Consider the following 25,946-nt stretch of genomic DNA (forward strand, 5'->3'; position numbering starts at 1 on the left):
AGGCAAAAAATCATTCTTGATATCTAGACGAACTTGTTTTTCGTTTACGGAATACTGAACAAAATTATTCCTTTTTTTTTAGTCGAGCAAGACGAGTTTTCACACGATGTGCGTAACAATCGAGTCCTTGAAACTAGGCTTAGAACATGATGTTTATCTGTCACGTGTTGTGTCTGAAACTTTCTGATATAAGAAATGGTCAATGTCGATACGAAAGAATGAGGCCTCAAATGTTCATGCCAAACCTAAACCTACAAAGTAGTGTTTAGCACTGTTAACATTTAGTTTTTTTCACATTGTAGCTTAAAGTAGATGTTATCGCCGCCAAGGCCAGTCGGTGTTTAATATTCATAATTTATTTGCATGTATCTTGAATATATTTGCATGTATTTAGAATAAATTTGCATATCATTAGAAAAATTTACATTTATATATCTGCATATTTATAACTTTTATGAATTTTTAATTATCTATTTTATAAAAAATATGTAAATAGGAGGTAATTAGTGTTACTAAATGTTATGCATGTGGTTTATATTCATCATTGTAAAGTATGTAATGTATGAATCGATAATAATTAATGTCTTGTAGTATTGAAAATAAGATTTTATGAATTATGAAACGCTATGAAAGTGATAATGGGTAATGGTAAAGGTTACAATTTAAGACGGTCCCAGTACTCGAACCCACGATATGTAACTGTAATAATTATAGTGTACTAAGGAATAATAATAAATGGTTATAGTGTACTAAGGAATAATAATGAATGGTATATGGTATGAAAGAAATTGATCCCACACGCTCGACAGAAGACGGCGAACTCCGTGCAGGTAGACGAGAAAGGAATTTTGGGGATGTGCGGTCAAAGTCAAATGACGTCAGAACGCCAGAACAAAGAAAGAACTCGAGAACCCGATTGCAATGAGAAAACGCGTCGGTAAATTTTAAGAACCGGTTTTTTCAAGGTTAACTAGAACGCAAGAACAGGGGAAAGGTATGCAACACTGTAACACAGGACAAAGTGAGGAACTGAACCAGACAACAAAGGTCAAATCTTTGAAGCTATGCGTCGCTTGTAGAACCGGTTTTAGCGAATTAATATTCCGCTCAGGGTTGCCTCCAGGGCACTGAATGCTGTAGCACGGGCATTAGGGTAGAATGCTTGCTTGTTAGAATATGTTTCTGTCAAAGTAACCCAAGGTTACCCAGAACACAAGAAAAAAGGATTTTTGGATACCCAATTAGATTGGAGCGAGGATTTTACCCTGAACAAGGAGAACAAAGCGTGAGGTTTTATCCGAATTAGGAAGAAGGGAAAGCTATCTGGGACTGGGCCTAAAGTTTTTACTCTTTGCTTTTATCACAGGGTGTCAAACCTCGAACCTTTTGATTATTGATTTAGCTAGTAAATTTATGTTTCTGCGTGTTTTTTAAAATACTATTGAGTTTATTTTTGCCAAACTTTGATTTATGTCAAATATTTTACAAGTTTTTATGTATTTTTACTCAAATAACACAATTTAAACGATTCTAGCAAGAGTTTTTTTTTACATTTTGGACGCACAAAGTGTGTCTTGTCAAGTTTTACCTGGTTATTTTCCAAGTTTAGGTTTCTTTTCACTCAAATAACTTCATTTTCAAGTCTTTCCTTATTTTAACAAAATAACACAATTCAATCTGTTCAGGAAAGACTTTTATTAGTTACATTTTGGACGCACAAGTGTGTTTTTCAACTTAGTTTTAAATATATTTAATTTTTAAAAAACACTAGAGAAAGTCTTTTTAACTAAAGCTATTTTATAGTTTACACTTTTTAGATTTTCACTATGCTATTTTTACTTTTGTATTTCTATATTTATTAAAATATTACAAAGTTTTAAGGTGCGTATAATATTTCAAAGTATTTTCAGGGTGTATTTGTTAATGCATTTGGATGATAACAAGTAGGTTTTTGGATGAACTAAAGTTAAGAATATTTTAACCAATTAGAAAAAGCGTCTGTTTATATTTCAACCAATGAGAAAACGCGTTGGTTGTACTTCAACCAATCAGAGAAAGCGTTGGTTTTATTTCAACCAATCAGAGAAAGCGTCGGTTTTGCTAATGACGTATAAAAAGCGCGTAAAAGCGAGCAAGAGCTATTTGTGAAGCATTGTGTCAGAAGAGATATCAAGTTGTTATAACTGTCCGAGAGTTGAAGACAAAGAACTCAAGACAAGCTATAATTAAGGTAAGTGATTTTTATTATGTAGTGTATTTTTTAAATAATATGTAAATACAAATATTGAAATGAAGAAAAAGTCAATGCAAACTAAAAAGAATATGCGTAATGTGAACAAGTACTACAACTATTTTTCAGGTGCTTCTAATTTTGTATGTGTGACGGGAAGGGACCATTAGTGAAAGATGGCGTCTTCAAGCTCCACAAACAAGGTACTCACTGCGGTGAGTACCTTGCAAGAGATTTTACCACTGGAATGTATATTTCCCCAATAGATTTTTAAATAATATATAAATCCAGATTTTTAAATAATATGTAAATCCTGAAAACAAAGAAACGAAATAAAAGTAAATACAAAAATGAATATGCGTAACGTGAACAAGTACTACAACTATGTTTCTATTTTTCAGGTGCTCTTATTTGTGTACCTGTGAGTGGAACGATCTGTTACTGGAAATAACGCCAACGAAGTAACCGACAAGGACACGAGTCAAATAATTGCATCATGTCAATGTTTTTCCAATTATATCTATAAGGATTGTGTGTTGGAGATTTTGAAGAGGTATACACCTGGCAAGTATATTATATACTGGGGATGTTATTCCAATCACCAATCAAGGCAACCAACTAGCCCACGAATGTGTTGTTAACCATTTCTACGAGTGTGAGTGCGTATGCTGTAAAGATGAAGATTTACTTTCTGAACGTTATTTTACTTGTCAAGGAGAACGGTGTTTGAATAAATGCCAATGATGTGTTAAGTGGATGTGCGAGAGAATCCAGTATTATTTGCAGGACTTGGATAACACAAAACATATTTTTGATATTTACCTTACTAACCATGAGGATGTTGCTGATGCGTTGACGGTACACGAGGTACAAACGGAATACAAAGCTTTTTATAGTGTGTTATGTGAAATTTCAAACAATATCGAACTAGTGAAGACTCTTATAGATCCTATACGCTCGGCAGAGCTTACTTATGGTAGCACAGGATTTTTGTGAGAGTTGCATAAAGAGAGACTGACCAATAACAGCGAAAATGGTTAGCTAATCGCGCTGCGACGCCAAGGGTCCCGGGTTCGAATCCTGCTCGGGCTTGGTTGTTTGTGAATGTCCATTCATCAATTTCATCATTTCATCACTCATCCCCATCTTCGCAAATTAACCAAGAGGCACAAAACGCGAAGTAAAATAAACTAAATCAATCAATCGAAAGAGATGAGTCAATCTCGGTTCATCTCGATTTTACAGAGATTATCTCGTTCTCATCTCCGTCTCTTTACCATGGGCATAGTCAGAAATTTTTGTGGGGACGGTCAGCCTATTGTTATAAAATCTAGTAACAGAAATAATAATAATTTTATTGTAAAATAATAGCATACTTATTAATTGTACATTTATAATTATTATTATACCCTTGGCACACACTATCCACCACATCTGGTACAATCATTTTCTGTTTCTGTTATTAATTTTACACATCTTGTTAAAAAAATCTTTGAAAGATAAGGGAAACTTTTATTCATGATGCCACCTCTTACACAAAAGTATGTTTGGAATTTTGAAAATTTATGGAACCATTTATTTCACAGATTTTAGTTTTTCGAGCAGATTCATTCCCCCCCCCCTCTCTTTGGTTAATGTGCTGGAATACTCAAACTGAAATTTATTTCTGTTTTCGACTCTCAAAATAATACGTTTTCTAGTTTTTCTAATTTGAAATGAACGATGACAATTTCCAAGGGGAGGCGACCGACCGATTCGAACCCACCCCATTGCAACGTCCATGCTCGGTACCATCCCAACGGGTGCAAATAGCATAAGTGTTGACGCATTCATTTTTCTAAAATTTCATTATCAATCAACATCCGATAAGGATAAGTCATGAAGAGATGAAATATATGAGAACCAGAGCAGTAACCCGAGACGGGTGCCCGAAACGTCTGAACATGGTTTCCCTGAATATGGATCCTCTTTTCTTACAAGGAAAATGGTATAATTTTGATGAATGTCAGATCGAAAAAATGCCCTTCACAGAACTATTAAGACAAAGTAAACGCTAGATTTTATGTATTTATCATAATGAGTCTTGATCCTATTTTATTGATAATGTATGCTGGTTTCAATCATTTTCTGGATGTAAATCTTGCCCTTGCCAACGGCCACGATCAGTAGTCAATTCTACTGCACCTAATTATCTAACAGAAATATTTTATGTGATCAACAAGATATTGTCCACTCTGTTACACAGTTCTTTTGGATTTGGTTGATTGATTGATTTGAGGTTTTAAGTCCACTTTATGCACAATAAGGCTAATCGGTGTGTGTGATGCACTAAAAATGTATCAATTGGGAAGATCAGACAAGATCATTTCAAAGATAACAAAATTTCACTTTTAATGCATCAATTGGTACAGATAATGTGTAATATCATATTTGAAATGATCTTGTTTGGTCTTCCAAATTGATGCATTTTTAGTGCATCCCACGGAACACCAGCTGATAAAAGTGTCCCTTGATGCATTTCTCTATGTATTCTGACACACCAAAAGGTGCATCATTTGCAGTTTATGCACGTTAATGTGTTTTTGGAGTCAACATGTTGTGTCAATTGACACGTTTTGGGTTCTGTGTGCGGAAATGAATTTGTGCGTAAAATTTATTATTACTTTTCTAACTTTGCTGGGTGAGAAGGGAATTCCGAAATTTCGCTTCCCGAAGGAGAGCACATTTCCCACAAAAGTAACACCAACCAGAACTTAGCACAGTAAATGGTCGTCCTACATTTTTCTTTTATTTTTTTGCATGTTTGAAAAGCGTGCACTTAAATACCTCCCGACACTTATACGTGGGGACAAAAAGGATCCAGACAACGCTGATGTGGAAGAATAAGATACTTAAAACAAACGAATAAAAGCAAACACATTTCAGCTGGGTTTACTTTAAGTGGTACTGCGTTGCGTAACGTGGACTGTAAATAAGCCTTAACATCGAACATGCATGCTGTATTTCCCGTTCAACATCAACAAACTCTGCTTCCTATTTCCAGTATGAACTGCAGATGGATTGTAACGGAGAATTTTATTTGTGGACATATCCCAAGCATAGTTGAGCAAATAACTATAAAGGGTAACACGTTGCAGTTACTTAACTTTCCAAAGTAACGCGTTATAGTTACCGTTATTTTGCCATACAGTAAGGACTTTTTATGTTTACCTATCACATCGGTCTCTGTAGTGTATGTTTTTCTAGTGTAACTTGACATGCAAACGTTTAAAATAAAACTAAGCATGTTTCATCCTGGTAAATAAGTCCTTCAGTTCTGAATTTAACAAGGTTTGATTGATTGCGTTGGGTTATTTTACTTCGCTTTTCTGTCACTTTCGACTAATCGCGACGATGAGGATGAGTGATGGTATGATGAAATTGATAAAGTAACACTCACAAAGAACACCCAAGCCGCGATTCGATCCCGGAACCACTGGTGCCTTAGCGCGCTGTGCTAACCACTCCGCCACGGAGGTAGGCTGAATTTATCAAGTAAATGCAAGTGATTCAGCTTGTTCATTTCCACATTGGTTTCACATTTTTCGACCTAACGTCTTTCTCATATTCAGAGATTGAAGCTGAGACCCATCCGGAACTTTTTCTTTTTTGGTTTGATTTGGTGTTTTAAGTCCACTTTGTGCACAGTAATGTTAATCGGGACTGGGCCTACAGTTTAAAGTGAGATCCGAACCACTATGTGCCTTCACCGGGTATCGAACCCGGGACCCCTTGGTTGCAAGACAAGGACGCTACCATTGCGCCATCTAGGAGCCCCCATCCGGAACTGACCTGGCTGATATCATTATACTGTGTCCACGGTATCTCTGGAGCAAGTGAACGAAAACAAGTCTCTGCGCAAGTAGTGACGCGAAATGGCTTCGACAATGAACACGTGATAGGGAATGGAATTGCGTGGAGGGGGGAAAGCGACTGACGTTTCCAGCCTTCAGTGTGTACTGCTTCGTTCTGCCCACTCGATCCCTTCCCCCTTTTCTGCCGCTATGCGCGGCCTTGCTCCACAAATTCCTGAAACAGAGTATAGAGAATATCTTCTTCATAACAGATGTTTTACGTTACAGTTTCATCAATATGTTTCAGCCCGTGGAGCCCAAATTGAAATAAGATCACGCGTGAACACTTCATCGATCACTTATTCTCTGCTCGTTGAACATGTTTTATTCTGTGGAGATTCAGTTTCGGTCTGTGGACAAGCGGATAGACCTACTTAGGTAATCAAGTAAATCGCAAGTACAAAGATCAATTGCAAGTATAATTGATGAAAGGACAACTATTCAATGAAGCACTAATGACAAGGCAGAGATACCCAGAACATTCCGTGACGATTCCTATACCCTGTCCCTGTAGAGCAGGACCGCGCATATCGGCAAAGGAGGAGGAGGAAAGTCGAGTGGTGAAAGCGCTGTGTTGCCAATCGTACGGTCCAGACCTTAGTCCGTACGCTAAATGCACGGCTTGTCAAAATTTACTCTTGCAGTTTTATCCATAATATTTCCCTAAGAAATTCTTAAACCAATCGTGCGAACCTGGAGACAAAAATACTGTCCGTTTGCCATGTGCGTTCGGTATTTTCCTTTTCAAAAGTTTGCAACGCTGCATACCGAAGAAGGAAATCAGGTAACTCCCGTCGGCCATTACACAATCCCGTTTCTCTCACTGTTCATTGGTGGAGCCGTCTCGCGTCACTACTTGTTCTCGTTCGCCTGGTCTACAGTTAGCTGGTACGGAGTATAGTGAAAGCGCTCGGCCACCGAGGCGGCAAAAGAATGACCTATTGATATATCCTACTTTAAATATTTCCTACAAATAATATACAAGGTGAATCAAAAGTTCATTAACATCCCTATACAATATAAAGGAGTTATACTGGCTACAATTGGTCATAGCGACCACAATCAAAAGATCCTTCGGCTAAAATCCTTCGCGTACCTCGATCCATTCAGCTCGAACCATAAGGAAGCATGCTGCACTCTGCCCCTCCCCTCCACGCGGGAGTACGATGCACAGGAGTCGCGGGTCTGCGCAGGTTCATTTGCTGGTGGTTTCACTATAGAAACAGGTTAGGCCCAGGGGCCAGTTCTATAGTTGTGTGTGCTAAGCGGAGGTCCGCCATATTGAATTCAACTACAAAATTTTTAATGGAAAGGGAATGATAGGATACGTACACCAAATCAGGCTAGAATTTTACAAGAAACGAATCTGTGAATGTTTTTTCAATGTATCTTTAACCAGTAAAAAGTTACGAATGCATGCTTGTAACCATTTTGTCCTTTTCGAAGTGTCAGAAAAAAGCATTAAAATTAGTAACGCATCGAGATCATACTGGCGTCTAGGGAAAGAAGTTCATGTGCCATTGCAAATGATTTAATCTCAGACATCCTCGAAGAGTTGAATTTTGTGAATGTTGTCTAACAATTAGTGTGTGACGCTTCCTTTGGAATTAGAAGCCCTTCATAGTGACGAGGCTAATCTTTATGTTCACGGCGAAGTTAAATAAGCACAATATGCAATAACTGTCATTTGATAACCCACATCCCAGCCGAATTGTTGGAACTGGTAAGCTAATGGTGTTCCGTGGTATGGGGAACGCGATTGGTTGGTCCATTTATCATCGACGGAACCTTAAATGCTGTGAACTACTTATATTTGTTAAGTGAACAGGTTTTTCATCCGTGCTTACGGAATCGGGAATACGTACTTTTTCCAGAGTTTTTTCAACAGGACAGAGCACCACCACACTGTGGGAACGTTGCGAGAAAGTTTCTTCACGCCAAATTTTTAGGTAGACGGATTGACTGCCGGGGGCCTGTTGAATGGCCTCCACGTTCCTCGGATCTAACACCATTGGACTTTCTTGGGAGCATTTGAAGGCAATGGTATATGCACTACAAATCCGTGATATTGACCATCTGAGAGAATGCATAGTTTCTGCTTGCAATGCTGTCAAATCTACTACATTGCAAGATGTTCTGCGTGAGTGAAAGAAACGTGACCGACCGTACACCCTCGAAAAATATTTTTTTTTTACTTTCCAATCGGCACATTTCGATGCTTTAAGGCGCCTGAAAGTGATTTTAACATGCGGAAACCAGGAATAAGGGAGATATTTATCCTCAAAATGTGACCACGGCACATCCAATCCTTCCCATCCCGGACCACTTTCGTCACTTATTTGAAGAAATTTTCGTCATACACGCAAGAAATCAACGGCGGATATCGAAGGATAACGCGTAATTATTTTCACCATGAAAAGTAACCGTCCTAAAATAACAAAAATGGAAAATTACCACTTTCACCGTTTATTGCAATCAATTTTCGATATCCACGAACGAAAGAAAAACGTGTAAATTTTAAAAAAAGAACGTCTGCTACACTTCACACATTTCTTGTTCTGGGCCACTAAAACCTTTCGCCTACAACTCACGAATATACATGGCAGGCTCTCTATTGAAGAAATCGTAAATTCGAAATATCGTAGAACAACTGGACAACATGCTTGTCCACACTTTCGACTGGTGACGTTCACCTCAACGATAACAGGCCTAACCTAACAACGTAGGCATTCCTCGTGCGTGACGTCATAAATCATACCACATAAAATCGCTAATTATTCGCTTATAACGCATCTCCGTGTGCTAAAAACAACGAGAAACGTTCATATGAATTACAATCTCCCAAACTCACAAAAAAATCAAGTTTCTCGTGGGTGTACGGAGGGTCACCATCATGGTTAGAATCATTGAAAGGCTTTCTCTCTTTCACCAACTGCACTATTATTCATTGCGACGGTTTACCTAGTGGTATTAATACGTGACGTAGAAGTGGCGAAACAGGATTACTTTCAAGGTAGGAAACAAACCAGCCTTTGGGGGAAAAGTAACTCAATATTACATTACAGGAGTGTCCAAACCGCCGCTTTCTCGCAGCACGTGCTCTTTTCTCTGTAACGTACAGTGGGATCCATGAGTATTACCTTGAAAATTGTCCATCACCATGTCCGTGTATTTTATATGACCCAATAAGAGCTTCAAGAATTGAAAGAAAACTCAAAACAAGCTGTTGACAACTTCTGCACCAGCATACATAAAAATCCTTCGCTTAGAAACATATAGGGTGTAAGAGAAAAATTAATGAAAATAGTCGTGGACAATTTGCACAGTAATACTCATGGATCCCACTGTACAGGGTCAACGGAATTAGTAATAAGTTGTGTTTTATACAGCGTACATTGATACACTTGTATTTTGAATTGCATCTTCTGCAAATGTGCTGTATACAGAAACAAATTGCCGGAGTACTAATTAGGCGAGTGTACAGCTCACGGCGATATGTTGACTTGAAATTGAGTTTTATAGTTTCTATATGTAACTTGTTTTTCTTCGTGTTTTTACAAAGATGTTTTAGGTCAAATGAACATTAAAAAATATGGTATGATTTTACAATACCGGACACTTTCCCAATTTCTTTCATATTTCGCATACTCAATAATTTAGAGCTCCTAATCACGAATCTGCAGTTAAAATTTGGCGCTCACGTGGGGAACTTGCAAAATAACATGTGGAAGGTTGCAATTTTAGAATACCAAAAAAAGGCATAATTTCGTTAATAATTCTAATACTCACTAATTATGGAGTCCTGGTGGCGTATCTGCAGTTAAGATTTGGTGGTGACGTGTAGAAATTGTAAATTAACGTGCAGAAGTTGTAAAATAACGTTGTGAATTACCACGATGATTCTCGATTAATTAACAACGATTGGAAGCCATGTTTTCTCATATGAACACGTGACGTTCGCAATTCGTTACGTTGTCTACAGCGTTGCCACACTGTTGCGTGGTTGGAGTGCATTCAGCGTGCAAGAATGGCAGAACAGAAACATGTTAATGTGATACAGTTGTTTAATTGGAGTGTGGAGGAATTTTGGCAACGGTGTACGGAACGTTCAGTTGTTCGTGAGGAAGATGGAGTCTTTGAAGGGAAGAGTTAATGTCAATTTTTTCGTAAGTTTTGCTTTAATAAAGCCATTTTTTAGTCAGTTTCGGTTTGGTAAATAGGCCTATTAATAATACGGGGGCATTCGTTCATGTTTCGCATACTCACTAATTTAGGACACTTTATCACGATTCTGTGATTAAAATTTGTCGCCTAAGTGCTACGAAACTGACATTTTTTGACGGTGCCTGGTCGCAATTAGCCTTAAATCCCTGGAACGATGCACGGGTAGCTCCACAAACCATTCACGGATAGCACCACGAACCATTCAAGGATAGGTTAGGTTAGGCAAACATAGTTCAAATTTGGGGTCGTAGTAAAATCAGGAATATATATTTCGTTCTTTAAGTATTCGAAATGCAAAATCTTGCGATAAATAATAAACAATCGTGCATTGTCGGTTGCGATCACGGATCCCCTTATTTTGCAAGTTCCAGACGTGAGCGCCAAATTTTAACTGCAGATTCGTGATTAGGAGCCCTAAATTATTGAGTATGCGAAATGTGAAAGAAATTGGGGAAGTGTCCGGTATTGTAAAATCGTTCCAAAAATATTGCCCCATTCACTTTTATTTTTGCAAGCTTCATTTCCTATTTTTCTTCGGTTTAGCGTAATTACCTACACATTAGATACGCACAATTTAATTGAAGAATAATTGTGGATTTCTCGCGTTTAACAAACAGGCAAAAGTGCCGTTAAATAATCCAAATACAAACAGAACAAAACATTTAGTGTAGTGTGTGTGCGCACGTAGTGATTTTAAAGTAATGCACAGTTTGACAGCATCAAGCAAAGAAATGTATTACCTACATTCATTTCATTACGTATATGAAGCAAGGGATGTGCAATGTTTTCAAAGTGAATATTGCGCATGGGACAAAGATACTTGCTTTGTATGCACCGCTGCAACACTGTTGATTCCGTGCTATCTGTACAAAGGTTTGTAGCCTAGGGTTAACAGGGAAGATGTTAAGGCTATCAGGACAGGCAAATCAATACTTGGGGAGCAAAGCACGCTGCAGCAAGACCAGACTAGCAAACATGCCTTCGAACCAATCTGAACGTCGCTAGAGAAGGCAACGTGAATGTGAAACTGAGGCACAATGCCGGGATAGAGTTCTGTAACACTATAGTGCAACATCTAAAATGCATATTTACCCAGTCGACTTCTCCGAGGCAGTAGTTGGTACGTATTTGCTTCACGTCGAAACCGCGTGCTCGCAGTGCGGCAAGAACTGCAGTCATGTTGACACTTCCGCTAGGCTCACGTTTTTCAGAACATTTGCACTTCGATAAACGCCACTAGAATCACGGCTCATCGATGAGGTCAATAACAATTACATAGGATGCGAGCACTAGCTTGACGATCGCCCAAACATCTCCGTTCCTGAATGACAGCGGGTACAGCAAAACGCACGCGCAGAGTGAAGGCATCGTGAGTACGAGCCTTGCAGAAGGGAAGTCTTTCCCGGAAGCGTATTTTCCGGCTTCCTGCTCCGATTTTTCTCACGTTCCTCCGCTGTTATCGATAACGTGCCTTAAGGAAAGGGGATTAAAACACTGCTTACACGCTCACTAAACAAAAACATAGAAGTCAACCAAAATATCAACTTCCAAGTCCACTTTATGCATATATAGTCGAACTGTAGTTTGAACCTACAGCTTTAACAGTGGCGGAGTGGTTAGCACAGTGTCCTATGACGCCAGGGATCCTGGGTTGAATCCCGGCCTGGACACGGATGTTCCTGGCGAGTGTTTCTTCGTCGATTTCATCATGGCACTTTTGGCTATTCGCGAAGATGGGGATGACTGGGTGAAATTGATCACGGGCCACTCAACAAAGAACTTCCATGGTCCAGGAAGGAATTCGAACCCCCGGGACCTCTGGCGTCGCAGCGTACTGTGATAACCAATCCGCCACGGAGGCCAGAAAACACACACACACGGACAAATATGGTGAGTGCGTGTGTCTCTGTGTGCGCACGCGTATTTTAGTCGAGGAGAGATATGCAATTTTTTGTCCATCTGAAAAAAACAAACTAATTGCAACAGAAATGAAATCAACCGTCCGTGGGCATCCCTGGTGGCGTAGTGGTAGCGTCGTCGCCTTGTAATCAAGGGGTCCCGGGTTCAATACCCGGTGGATGCACATTGTGGTTCGGATCGCACTTTAAACTGTAGGCCCAGTCCCGATTAGCCTTACTGTGAATAAAGTGGACTTAAAACATCAAATCAATCAATCAATCAACCAACCGTCCGTATAGTAAAAAAGAACAAATGTGAGAAATCCGATTTTGAAGAGTCTACCAAAAGAGAGTCTCTGACCGGTATGTTCGCCGCCATCTTTAAAAAATGGTGCCAACAATTTATCTTGAAAATTGAAAATATATAATATCTTGAAAACGACGCATTAAGTAAACGTAATCAAAGTGAAAGAGCAGAAAATATGCTAAATTATGTTTTTTGTTCGATAGAGCTACTATAAATCTTAATTTAAATCTTAATAAACAACCTTGAAATATTTTCTTTGATTTTTAGAATTATCGTAAAAGTTGGTTTCCGACACAAATAACAGCAAATATGTATTTATAGTTCATGATTTCCTCTAGAGAATGTATTTTTCTTTTGTGGATGTAGAATCAGGGGTTGAGCAGATATGTAGTTTAAAACAGAGTCATGTTTCCCTGTATTTGACGTGTTCTATATCTTGCGATATTGGTGAGAACTTAATATATTTTTTCTGCAGTGTTTCGTTCATTTGCGTTTGATACAGACGGGATCAAATGAAATGTACTTCCCTTTTCCTACCAATTCAGAAGCGAGTTGGAAACTCTTCATTGCTCCTGTGTAGATAAGAAAGTGGGGGAGGGCAGTAGCATACAAGGCCATCACGCAAACTTGTTTCCGGCAAGCTTTCTGTTGAACTCTTCGCAGTTGGTGGAAGGATTTTGTGTTCTTACCCCCCCCCCCTCTCCCGTCCCTCTCCTTGGATTGAAAAACAGGGTGCGACGATTATGCGATGAAATACGGGTAATATATAACGATAGTTATTTGAAGATGATGATAATAATAACAACCCGTGGTGCAACAGTCGGTGAGGGCCAGGCCCTACCTACAGACTGCCGGCCTCACTTCCACCTGCCGAGGTGGGAATTATGGGGTGACTTGTGGTCAGCATGACAAGCCTTCAGTCATTGTAAGTTTCCGTGACCGCGTCACGCTACTCATTTGTAGCTCCCCAATTTCCTCACGACGGTGGATGGCCACCGGCCCCATACACAGGCCGAAATCTCAGGACCAGGTTTTTCGGGTTCGAATCTCGGCCTGGGCATGGATGTTTGTGAGTGTCCATTCATCAATTTCATCATATCATCACTCATCCTCCATCTTAGCCAAAAGTTGCACAAAAAGGGAAGTAAAATAAAATAAAATCAATCAATCGTTAGGGCAGAACCATATATCACACAATGCAGGTGAAATTGTTGTTGGTTGACGTGATTTGTTAATATGCCTAAACCCTTAAAATACTCTAATATCAGGTTTTCTGTTGCAATTATTATTTCGGTCCCGGTTTCGATACCCAGTGGAGGCACATAGTTGTTCGGATCCCACTTTAAACTGTAGGTCCAGTCCCGATTAGCCTTACTGTGCATAAAGTGGACTTAAAACACCAAATGAATGCAATGTAATTATTATTTCAATTTTGAAGGCCTCCATGACCGAGTGCTTTGCATACTGCTTTATGAAACATGAGACCCTATGTTATATTGATTGATTGATTTGCTTTATTTTAATTCGCTTCTTGTGTCACTTTTGCCTAAACGCGACGATGAGGATGGTCGATGAAATTAATGAAGGGAAACACTCACAATGAACACCGAATGAACACAATACCAAAGCCGGTGTTTAAGCAAGCTGTGCTAACCACTCTACCACGGAGGCCGGAATCCTTTTTAATGTATAGGAGAAATCGTTCATTGACATCGAACTAAGAACTGTTATTATATTTTAAATTTCGAACCATCAATTAAGATTTATTCTTAACCATTCTTTTGTCTACATCAAAACTTCCACACAATAAGATCAATTACACTAAGGACAACAGCGTTAGAGTCTATGCTTTAAGGAATGATTAATCACGCACGATAATGACGGAAAATAATTCACATGATTATAGTGATGCATTACATCAGTGAAACATTAATTTTCGGTCATGGTGATAAATTGAAAAACGCAGGGACACAATAACCGATTTATTTATTTTATTTCGCTTTTCTTCCAATTTTGGTTAATCACAAAGAAAAGGATGAAAGGTGTGTTAAGATGACATTTGTGAATGGAGAACTACAAACGTAGGTGGATAGGACACAGCCCAAACCCCACAGACTATTATACTGACCTTATGTCTAGACGCCAGATCCTCGTTAATCTGCAAAATGCACTCCATGGTCACAACGACGTAAGCATTCGTAGAATTGATTTGTATATCATTATTTTTTTTCGAAAAACACGAGCTAAACTATTGCGCATTATGTGATATGCTCATTACATCTCAGGAACATTCGCGACCTTCAACCAGTTTTATCCTTAAACAAAATTGCGGGTTAGGATGTTAACAGACACTTCCAAGACAATATCCAAAGAATACTGTCACATAATCAAAATGTAAAACATTTTTATTTTCTCGTTTTTACTACATCCCTTGGGATTAAACACGGCTGGAGCTATGTGCTGATTATATGACCTCCAAAATGGCCGAACTCGAGAATATGCGGCCACTGCCACATCCCCTAAATGCGCCTTCATGGCACGATTCTATACGCATGAGGAACTTAAAAGAGGTGCCGGGGGGGGGGGGGGATAGGAACACAAACTGCGAAGAGTCCAACAGAAAGCTTACTGGAAACAAGTTTGCGTGATAGCCTAGTCTGCTACTGCCCTCCCCCACTTTCTTATCTACACAGGAGCAATGAAGAGTTTCCAACTCGCTTCTGAGTTGGTAGGAAAAGGGAAGTACATTTCATTTGATCCAGTCTGTACGTACATGTTGTTTTAAAATGTATGTACACATGGGCGGCTTTAGGACAGTTTACTTTCTCTTGCATAGCAAGAGCAATAAGACATAGCATTAAGAGGCCATAGTGTGGGGCAAAAATATGTGTGTGGGGGAGGGAGGGAGGGACTGCCCCATGACCTCTTAATAGCCGCCACTGTCAATATATTTAACTACATGATCCGGTAAAATACGGTTCTACAATAAGATTAGTTGACACAGCGCAAAACCGGTCTAACATGTAGTCCATTGCAGAATTTTTCGTAGATACCCGGTGATAACAAGTTCAATTTCATCAGACGTGCACTTGTAGGACAGGTATTGCCCCTGATGCAGCAAAAGAAGAGCATATGCATAATTAATTGAAGATGTAAACTCCACTTCCCAATACGCTCGGCTTCAATGAAATTCCGAAGAATATCGAGCATCCTAATGTATTGCAACCACACAGCAGCAGTGGCCTGTTATCGTTCAGATTTGAATCAAATTAAGATGAAGATTTTCCCAGATTTTTCAGCGGCTCGGAGCTTGAAGCATCTACTTCTGAATTGAACAGGCCAACAATTTGAACGTGTCTCTGGAATATATTCATTTCCAAAGCACTTTGCTTTTTCAAGTAGCGTGAAGAGTGCTGCATAAACAATGCAATGATTCCTAGTGACTCTGGCTATCTATGGCTTTTACGGATTCATTTGATTTAGTTCATTTTACGTTATTTTTCTGCGACATTTGGCTAATCGCGAAGATAAGCATGGATGAAGGAACAACCACATTTGGTTTGTAGGGCCTCCTCGATGGCGAAGTGGTAGCGTCGTCGCCTTGTAGTTAAGGGGTCCCGGGTTCGATACCCGGTGGAGGAACATAGTGGTTGGATCCCACTTTAAAGTGTAGGTCCAGTCCCGATTAGCCTTACTGTGCATAAAGTGGACTTAAAACACCAAATCAATCAATCAATCACATTTGGTTTGTCGGTTATGACAAAGCACCGAAAAGTTTCGGCATAGTTCGTTTAGAAAACTTTCTTGAAAGATTCAAGGACTAAAGTTCCCAAATGAAACACGCTCTATCAATATATACTCGCTCCCTGTGGAGTCAAATATCAGTGGTTTGGATCGATGTCAAAATAAATTTGCTTGCAAAGAAAAGTTGAAAGTTGCTGCTGAAAATGAGGATGGCATTTCATGCATCTTGGCCTCAGTTCCCGCACGTGGTTGACTGAAAGGTCACTAGGCCTGTTTTGGGAGGATGTGGGTTCGCCAATATTGACGTCCCAAGCCAAAACTCAACCAGAGCGTTGGCCTCAGAACAACGCAAAGAAAATGTCAAACAGTACACATTCCATCAAATAGCATTCGCAAAGGTATAGACTTATGGTACGTACTACTCTGGAGTCCAACCGAAATAAAATAAATGAAAATATTGAACTGCAAAAAATATATATTTTACGGAACAGTAAATGTAATGTATGGATTTTTATTTTTGAACGTACCGCATATGAACTCCCGGAGCAAATATATTTTGTTTTAAATTATTTATGTTCTAGAACCCACGGAGTTTGTAATGAGTCAAGTTGAGCCTACTGTCTTACTTTGTATTGCTACACAACTCAGAATATGCGAACACTAATTAATTAAAATAGCATGGGAATAGTCGTAAGTTGCAGAACATGTACGTTATTCCAACTCTTCGTTGTTGTTGTGTATTTAGTTCAGTTTCGTCTATTTTCATTATTCGTCACTAACATTTCGTATCAGAACTTAATTTTAAGGCAGGCAACATGTCATATCTTTGTGCAAAGAATGGAAATCCTGAAACTGTAAGTTAATACAAAATTGTACTCTCTAATTGTCACTATCGTCATGTAATGATGCAATTTGAATCCACTTGTATCAGTCAATTAAATAAATAAAAATCTAAATATGTAAAAATAAATTTCTGAAGTTTCCCCTGCTCTTGTTTCGTAGCGTTTCAACATGAACGCGGGGATCTTAAATAGGGATGTAACTTGCCCCTCCCGATTAATACTTGTTGATGGTAGAGACAGCCCTGAACGGGCAGGTACAAATATCTAACTTATCATTAAAATAGACTCATGATTCGGTTTAGACTGAAGTGAGCAATGTGAATGGCAGAATGGGTGTAGACTAGCTTACCCTGTTCGGTTTAGAAATAAGACCAGTAGCTTCTGCTTCTCCGATGATTCCAGATTAAAAGACCTCGTGTCGCTCTCATGCACACCCTCGCTTGCCCTCTCGTCACCTCTCGCCAAAGGCCAGTGTTCTTACCATTTCCTGTGAAAGGCTTACCCTACACATTTCTGAGCAGGAGCTGACAAGGTCTGCCAGGGTATCGAACGGGTATGCTACGGTTTTGTCAAATTCGAACTCTGCATATAACCCATCTATGAATAGTTATAGATAGTCATAGCCATGATATGTCTGAGTAAGTTTTCCTGTAATCAAGGGGTCCCGGGTTCGATCCACGGTGAAGGCACATACTGGTTTGGGTCCCTCTTTAAACTATTGGTCCAGTCTCGATTAGCTGACCTGAGTGTACAGCATACTTAAAAGAGTTTCCAACGACAGGCCACACACACTGAGAATAAGCCTAAGTCCACAGATGTCTGTCTCGTTCTCGCTCCCATCTTGATTATTAAACGATGGACTCTATACCAGTTCTATTTTTTCCATAACCGTTGAGATCCTCGAAGTTGACAAATCTTAGCAAACTTTATTACAGTGGAGATTAAGTACGAATTTCAGCCCCTCTCAATACCTAATCCTGTGAACACAGCTACTTCTTATGGGCAATAAGACCTTTTTTAGTTGCATGTTCAACCGTGATGTCGTATTATTATTATTATTGTTAACGGCATACGAGAAGGATGCAGTTCTGTTCTGACATCTCTTCACATATATAGATCATCCCTACGAGACGTCTAAAAGGCGATAACCCCTTGACGTCTAAAATTGAGCAATGAGCTTTACTGAGACGTCTTAATCTAAGAATAAATCGCGAATTAACATGCAGTAAATAGTGATAATCTCCATTTCACGTGGCCATGGCGATAGCCTTCGATTGGCATCAAAGGATCACTCCCCACTGAGACGGCTAAAACTAACTAGAAATCGTCTACTATAATAACATAGGGTAAATGGAAATCCCCCTTTAACATCTAAAATTAAGCCATCGTCACCGGGAGATGTAAAAAAATTCAAGACAGCTGATGAGTATGGCTTTCATGGCAGGATGAGCATCATTATTGTACACATACCTACTATGTATTTTAATTTGAAATTGTCTTCTACACACGTAAGAACACCAAATACGTACAGACCTACAAAAGAACATGTGCCTTACCAATGAAATTCCTAAACCTGCAGATGCACTGGCGTTGTACCCATCGATGAGCCGTTTCAACTCTTCGCCTCCGCAGTGAAGCATGGACTCCTGAGTTTCCTAAACAAAGAAAAAAATATTTTGTTGTGGACAAAAATTATAATTATCATTTGACATCAGATCGTTTTTAGTACTGCAAGATTTATTTAATTTAGGTCATAATATTGTCATTTACTGACATTTATGAAGTAACTGATATGCGCAGTGCATACATTGTACAGTCATGGACACTTCTGGATTGTAACAATTCCATTGAAATTCAATAGAATCATAATGACCCAGAAGTGTCCGTGACTGTACATGTAGCATATTTCACAATTTATTTGCATTCTGATTAAGTTTTTTTAAGGAATTGTACATTCCCTTTTTGTTTTTAATGTGCTCAATCGCAACGACGATGATGAACGATGGGGCAGATGAAGGCAAAGAAAATAAAAAATAAATAAAGAATCGCCCGCTTCCTAGCCAGGACTTGAACTGATAACTTTTAGAGTCGAGATTGGGATTAGGATAATTCCTTTTGCACTGGAAATACATTAATATTTGCAATATATATTTTATTCAAAATTCGTGAATCAATGTAGTAATTATTCTTATCTCGTTTTCTACAAATAAAATCTGAATGTGCAGATCACGTACTAAGTTAGGTAGTGCCCTCAAATTTACTTGCACGTTCCTTATTGTAAATTACTAAGGTTCAAGGACGAACAAAGAACGAACAAGAACGACACTTACTTCTAAACCCATTGCTCTGTTTTTACTAATAACGGGCTTAGAATCTTACTAAAATGAAATCCCATTCCATTCATGAAATATTCATACGGGATTTACTTCAATTTCATGCTTCCTAGCTCAGATAAAGGTTTTTCTTAACAAAAAGTGAACGAGATGCTAGTTATAGGCCGATACGTTCGTAGTTGGATTTGTTATCTTTGAATGTGTTGACTGTGTTTCCAATCAGCTGAAACTTCACAATAGAAAGAGGATAAAGCCACTTTGTGTACGATTCAACCACCGCTGTTCTTCTAAAGGACATTGGATGCAGAATCCGAGATTTGTATCAGGTTTCTGCCAGGGTCCGAGTTAGGATCTCAAGTGAGATATACATTTGCATGGTTCGCTTGTATTTATGTTATTTAGCGTTGCTTTTTTTTTGCCACTTTTGGTTAATAGCCACGATGAGACGAAATAAGATCAAACAATCAGATGAAATTGACGAAAGAGACACTCAGAATGAACACCCATTCCTAGACCGGGATTCGAACCCGGGAACTTGGGTGGCGAGATCGAAAGTAGACCACTAAACGCGCTCAGCCACCGAGCCGGCTGAGTAAGACATAAATGTCTGTGAATGCGTATTCACTCACATACGTACAGTTACTAACCATAGTTATGGACCACTATGTGAATTAACGCAGATATATCGACATTTTAGAAGAATTGTCATATGCTTTATAATTACAGATAAGCTTTTGATTGATTGAAATAAAAATTGTCGGTGCGTTAGCACTTTGGCTATTTGCACCCGTCACTTTAGGCAGGGTAAAGTAACTAAAATTACACGCGTCTCTAAGGTCTAAAATCTTCTTACCTAGGTTAAATGCTGAGGCTGTAAAAGGGCACACAGCACATATAAGGACAAAAACACAGAACAACACACAGCCCTAAAGAGAATTATACTAACTGTAGGTCCAGCCGCCAGAGTCTTGTTGAGTCTTGTTGGCTTGCAGGAATGCAGTTTATCGTTGTGCAGAGGCGCAACCACGAAATTTTGTCTGGGAGGGGGGGGGAGTACCAGGATAAACTTATAACAATAACAACAACAATAATAATGACATCATTATTACTAGTGGTAGTAGTAGTAGTAGTATCAAAGACGTTATTTTCGTCATAAACTACGCAAAAAGAGGGTAGAAGTCGGTGCTAAAGCATTTGATTGGAAAAAACGATTTGAAATATTTTTTCAACACGATCAATTTCACATTAGCTAATAATAAAAAACAAGCACACAAACTGTATTTTTGAATGGCAGAAAATGAATGATAAATGCATTCCGAAAATAATTCTTTATGTACATATAACATGTATAACTTTCATGTACAAGATATGTTTTACACATTTGCAACATGGAGCGACATAAAATAAGAAAATACATACGCAACATGCTAACACTAAATTGTGTACGTATTGAAAGTTTATTCAATACATATATATATAAAAAAAAAGGTAAAGTTCTCCCCTGTGCATAGCACCACGCCATGAAGGCGTATAGGGGGTGTGGGTGTAACACTTTCTTGATCCGGTCGTGAGTGGGGGTGATGTGATCAGCATCACGCCCCTGACCGCCTTTACCCCCCAGGGTTTCCCCCAGGTACCCATGTTATTCGACGCTGGGTGGGCGCCGGGGCCGCTTCCATCGTTAGAAAAGTTCCCGGATTTGAACCGGCCGGGGATCGAACCCGGGACCTTTAGCATGGTAGTCAGACGCGTTACCGACTGAGCCACCGCGGCCAATACATATATACAACACATATTATTTAAATACATTACAGAAAATAGCCATAATGCGAGCGAAGCGAGCAAGAAAATTTTTAGATCCAATTTTTGAAACTGAAACAATATTGATTTAATAGGACGCAAATAATATCACGGGACACCATGGCATTCTCTCTGTTACAACTTTTTTCATTTAGATCGCTCGGCGTCTATGGCCGACTCCCGCCGCCTCTAGCTACGACTCTGAACTTAACGATACTGAGAAAAGCATGCACTGCGAGCGAAGCGAGCAAGAACATTTTACGAAATGTATTTTTATTTGTATAAAATTTGAAATCGAGGGGGGCAGGCAATTGCTCCTCTGTGGCCCCCCTGCAGGTGCCCTTGGCCGTTAACGTTTGCCCCCTTGCTCCACCCTAGAATTAACTTCCGTCGAAGGTTGGGTGGGGGTAAAGTCTTTTTAAATTGGGTGTGAAATAGGTTTTGAACCTATTTCTATTTAATGTACAGTGTTTCTGAGGATGCGCTAATTGTTTTCTGTTAAACATAGGATTTTTTTCTCAAAAAAATGTCTCTACATTGCTGACGTGAAGGCTTTACTTCCACTGAAAGGGATATCCACAACACATTATTTTATTTTCTACCTTAGTACCATGTTGCATGAGTTTTTCCGGCAATTGAAGATGAAGAATGGACTAAATTGATAAGCTTTATCAGCAAGAGCAAGGGCACCAGGACACACAAGAAACATACAAATGAATGAGGTCAGCAAATATGTTCCCAAAAACTAGAGCACACTTACAAAGAAAATATGACCTACAATCTGCAACTTTAGACATAAAAATAAGTGCAAGAGAACTCGTATGGGAAAACCCATATAATGATGATGACGGAGGCACTTATCGCGTGTGGCAATTGCTCGCCCAGTCGCTTCGAAAATAAACAGTTGCTTATTTTAGGTCGCTTTTTTATCTTTTTAAGTTGATTGCGACGATGAGGACGAATGATGGTCACGTGGCAGTGATGAAGAGACAAACAAGAAAACGCTCATGCAGAGGCCAGGGCTCGAACCAAGAACCTTCGTGAATATATCACTCAACGAGCTTGGTCTCGTAGATGCTTATACAGCGGATGACTGTGTTGCGTAAATGTCGGAACGAAGGGGAAAATAAGGTATTTAAAGTGCATCCTTTATCGAAAGGACAACAGACAATGTTTCATGAAGATTTCAGCAGACACGATGAAGGGTTTATGAAGACGTCACGGGTTCCATTACCTCTCGGGAAGCATTTGAGTGCTTCGGGTACGGGTTCTACCTTAAAACCTTAGGCTCTGTCGCGATTAGCGTCCCGCGCATATATTGGACTTAACGGAACTTTACCAAAGAGAGTTACGGTACCTCAAATTACACAGAGATGTCCACGGCAGTGTGCGAGTTAACGGGGGAAATGCCGGGGATTTCTCCCCACAAAAAACTATCCCAGCAAAATAAAATAATTTTTATCCCTGATAGGGATGATTTCAGAATAGAATAGAACAGAAAAGTTTTTTTATTTACTACAGAGCGAGGTTCAGCCTAGGGCTGCTCTACCACCTAACTCCGGCAATTAAAAGTTACAATACATATATTTATAATACTACACTCTGTAAAAAAAAAATTAGCATCACTGTATTCTTATTACGGATGTTGACAATTTTGAGTTTTGCATGCATGCATCTTTCCTTCACAACTTGAAATCAATTGATTGAAGCATTGGTCTGATATCACTGCGTAGTGTGGTGTTATTCTTTTGTTGATTTAGTGTTTGGAGTGTCTGCTAGAGGGTGTCGCAATCAGTTACTGCTGCAAGGCTTTGTAATCAATTGTCCGGAATCTGTAAAACGATTGTTAGTAATGCAACTTGTGACGTGTTTTATGTTGCAAACTAAATGTTCATTATTGACAGTTTGGATACGTTATCATATTTGTGAAGTGTTCTGGTGGTGTGTAGTGTATTTGAGCATGTTTTCTCGAAAAAAATGGCCAGAAAGTGTGACATTTCACCACGTAAGCAAGGAATGGTTCTTGCTTTGCATATGGATGGTCATTCTCAGAGAGAAATTCGTCGACAACTTCAAATGCATCAATCCACAGTTCGCCGCTGCCTGCAAAAGCAACAAGAACATGGAAAATCATCACTGAGAAGTCACTGTGGCAGAAAGAAAAAGACATCACCTCGACTGGATCGTATGATAAAGGACACGGCACTGAAGAACAGAGGAATGAGTTCACGCCAAATTGCACATAAACTTCAAAATGAGGTGGGAGTTAATCTTACTCATGCTGCTGTAGTATCCCGACTAAAGAAACAGGGTGTTTCTAAACACATCCCACGTAAAAAACCCAGACTAACTGACGCACATGCAAAAGCTAGACGTGAGTGTGTCACACGTTATGGCGCATGGAATGATACAGATTGGGAACATGTGATATTTTCTGATGAAAAACTATTTAAATTGCTGGGGAGTGACAGCTCAGTTAAACTGTGGATGCGGAAGGAAGAACAACTTGCAAAATCTTGTATTTTAGAAACTCAAAAGTTTTGTGGCAGTGTTATGATTTGGGCATGTTTCTCTGTAAAAGGGATTGGCAGGATGCATATTTGCACAGGGACCGTTAAGGCTGATCAATATCTGGAAATCCTGAATCGGAAAGTTTTACAAACTGCAAATCATTTTTCTGGACAGAATTTGGACTTCTTTATTTTTCAAGACAATAATGCAACCTGTCACCGTGCTCAGGTGGTGAATAACTGGTTTCATGATATGAATATTGAAAGACTTTGGTGGCCGCCCAACTCTCCAGACATGAATCCTATAGAAAACCTGTGGGCTATGATGTGCAAAAAACTTGGTAATCAGACATACAGGTCAAAAGAAGAACTTATGGCTGCAATTGTACATGTTTGGAATGAAATTGAGGTTGAATATTGTCAAAATCTCATTCATAGCATGCCTCGAAGGTTGGAAGCACTTTCGAAGGCCAGGGGTGGCCACACTGAGTACTAGTCAATGTATTTACTTACTATCATTACAAATTGACATATCATGATGCATTTAAAACCTTTGTTCAATCTTTTTACTTGTAAAAATTGTATTTGTGCGAAAACGTTCCACAAGATATATTTGCAATAATTTTGTTATTAGTTCTGTAAAGTGCATTATGTACGTAACTATGACTTAAATAATAAAAATATATTGCACAGATATAGTGTTTTATATAATTGCTAGGAAAACAAATCGACAAGTCGAATTAAATCAATAAAACAACTGACAATTCACGAGCGAAATGCTGACGACCAAAAATAATGAAGTGATGCTATTTTTTTTACAGTGTGTATAATCAAATTTACAGCAGGAATGAATTTGAAGTAAATGAAAAATAATACAATTTTTAAGAAAATACAATGACAGATACATTAATACACACACACATACATTTACATACATACACAAGGGTGTACATACGCAATTTTCAAATCAACATTAATATAGCATACACAGAGGTTGAAATATTCTTTGTCAGGTAAGTGTTTGCAAAATACATGGTTTTACTTTACTTAGTTCTTGTTGCTTAGCAGTACGAGTTGAAAAGTAAGTGTGTCTGTCCATTAATGGCCCAGTCATCAAAGATTTCCCTGTCTAAATGTATGTAGCCTTGTTAATTAAAGAACTATATCATTCTGCAACTGACCAACTTCACCAAGCTGAGCACGTTGTTTTCCACTTAAGTTTTCATGGCATACTGCTGATATTTGAATTGCATTAAAGTGTTTACAAGAAACGTGTAGGTAGGTTATATGGACATTAAGCTTGAACTAGGCAATAGAAATTTGGTCAAGCTTGTTTGTGTATTGGTTTGGACTTTCCTTTTAGAAGGAACATGAGTTCAGCCAATACGCTGCCAGCGCTCTTGCGCTGTTGTCAAACCAACTGCTAGCGGAAGGGTTGATTGGTTGATTTGTTGTTTTTAAGTCCACTTTATGCACAGTAAGGCTAATTGGGACTGGACCTACAGTTTAAAGTGGGATCCGAACCACTTGTATCCCTTGTATACCACCGGGTATCGAACCCGGGACCCCTTGATTACAAGGCGACGACGCTACCACTGCGCCATCGGGGAGGCTCTAGCGGAAGGGGAACGCAGAGAATTCGTTGTGTCCAATATTAAACTTTCTATATATAATGCATGCACGTGATATTTGAGTACAATGAAATATATAGTAAAGAATTCTATACAGGATTATATCATATCACTGCACCATATAAGAGAAACTCGTACCTGAAAGAAGTTTGAAGGTATTTATTATAGAGGAACTGCAAGTCATCATCATCATCGGTCGTTTCTGTTTTCTGGCATGTTTCCCAGGAGATTTGAATAGGGGGTCACCGATTTCTGTGGTAAATACTTTACCTTGTTTTATATTACGCAACACAGTAAAAATCAAATACACCACAAGCTTTAGCCGTAAGTTCTCTACTCTGAGAAAACACTGTTTCACCACGCACTTCTTCCGACGCCAATTCATTGAAGTAAGAATGTACTTTAAAAGTAAGATTTCTGTCTTGTGACGTAATATTTTACCCTCGGTGCCTGTACTACTGGTACTACGTTTCGAGAGCAATGTTATTAATTTGATTTCATTTGTTTTACTTTGCTTTTCTGTCACTTTGGCTA

General features: G+C 39.0%; 1 protein-coding gene across 5 annotated transcripts in view; it reads right to left on the bottom strand.

Annotated features, from left to right (window-relative positions):
• LOC145984153 (ras association domain-containing protein 1-like) overlaps positions 1–25,946 on the bottom strand; it is a 356,774-nt gene that overhangs the window by 78,355 nt on the left and 252,473 nt on the right. For 4 of the 5 annotated variants that reach the window (XM_083117628.1, XM_083117629.1, XM_083117631.1 and 1 more), the window contains one exon: positions 18,695–18,793. The exons of the other annotated variant lie outside the window; for it this stretch is intronic. In XM_083117628.1, the coding sequence (XP_082973754.1) occupies positions 18,695–18,793 (99 nt within the window). The remainder of the gene's footprint in view (positions 1–18,694; positions 18,794–25,946) is intronic. 5 annotated transcript variants of the gene reach the window in all.

Source organism: Lepisma saccharinum, chromosome 2 (genome assembly GCF_977018435.1).
Source record: "Lepisma saccharinum chromosome 2, izLepSacc3.1, whole genome shotgun sequence".
Lineage (NCBI taxonomy): Eukaryota > Metazoa > Arthropoda > Insecta > Zygentoma > Lepismatidae > Lepisma > Lepisma saccharinum.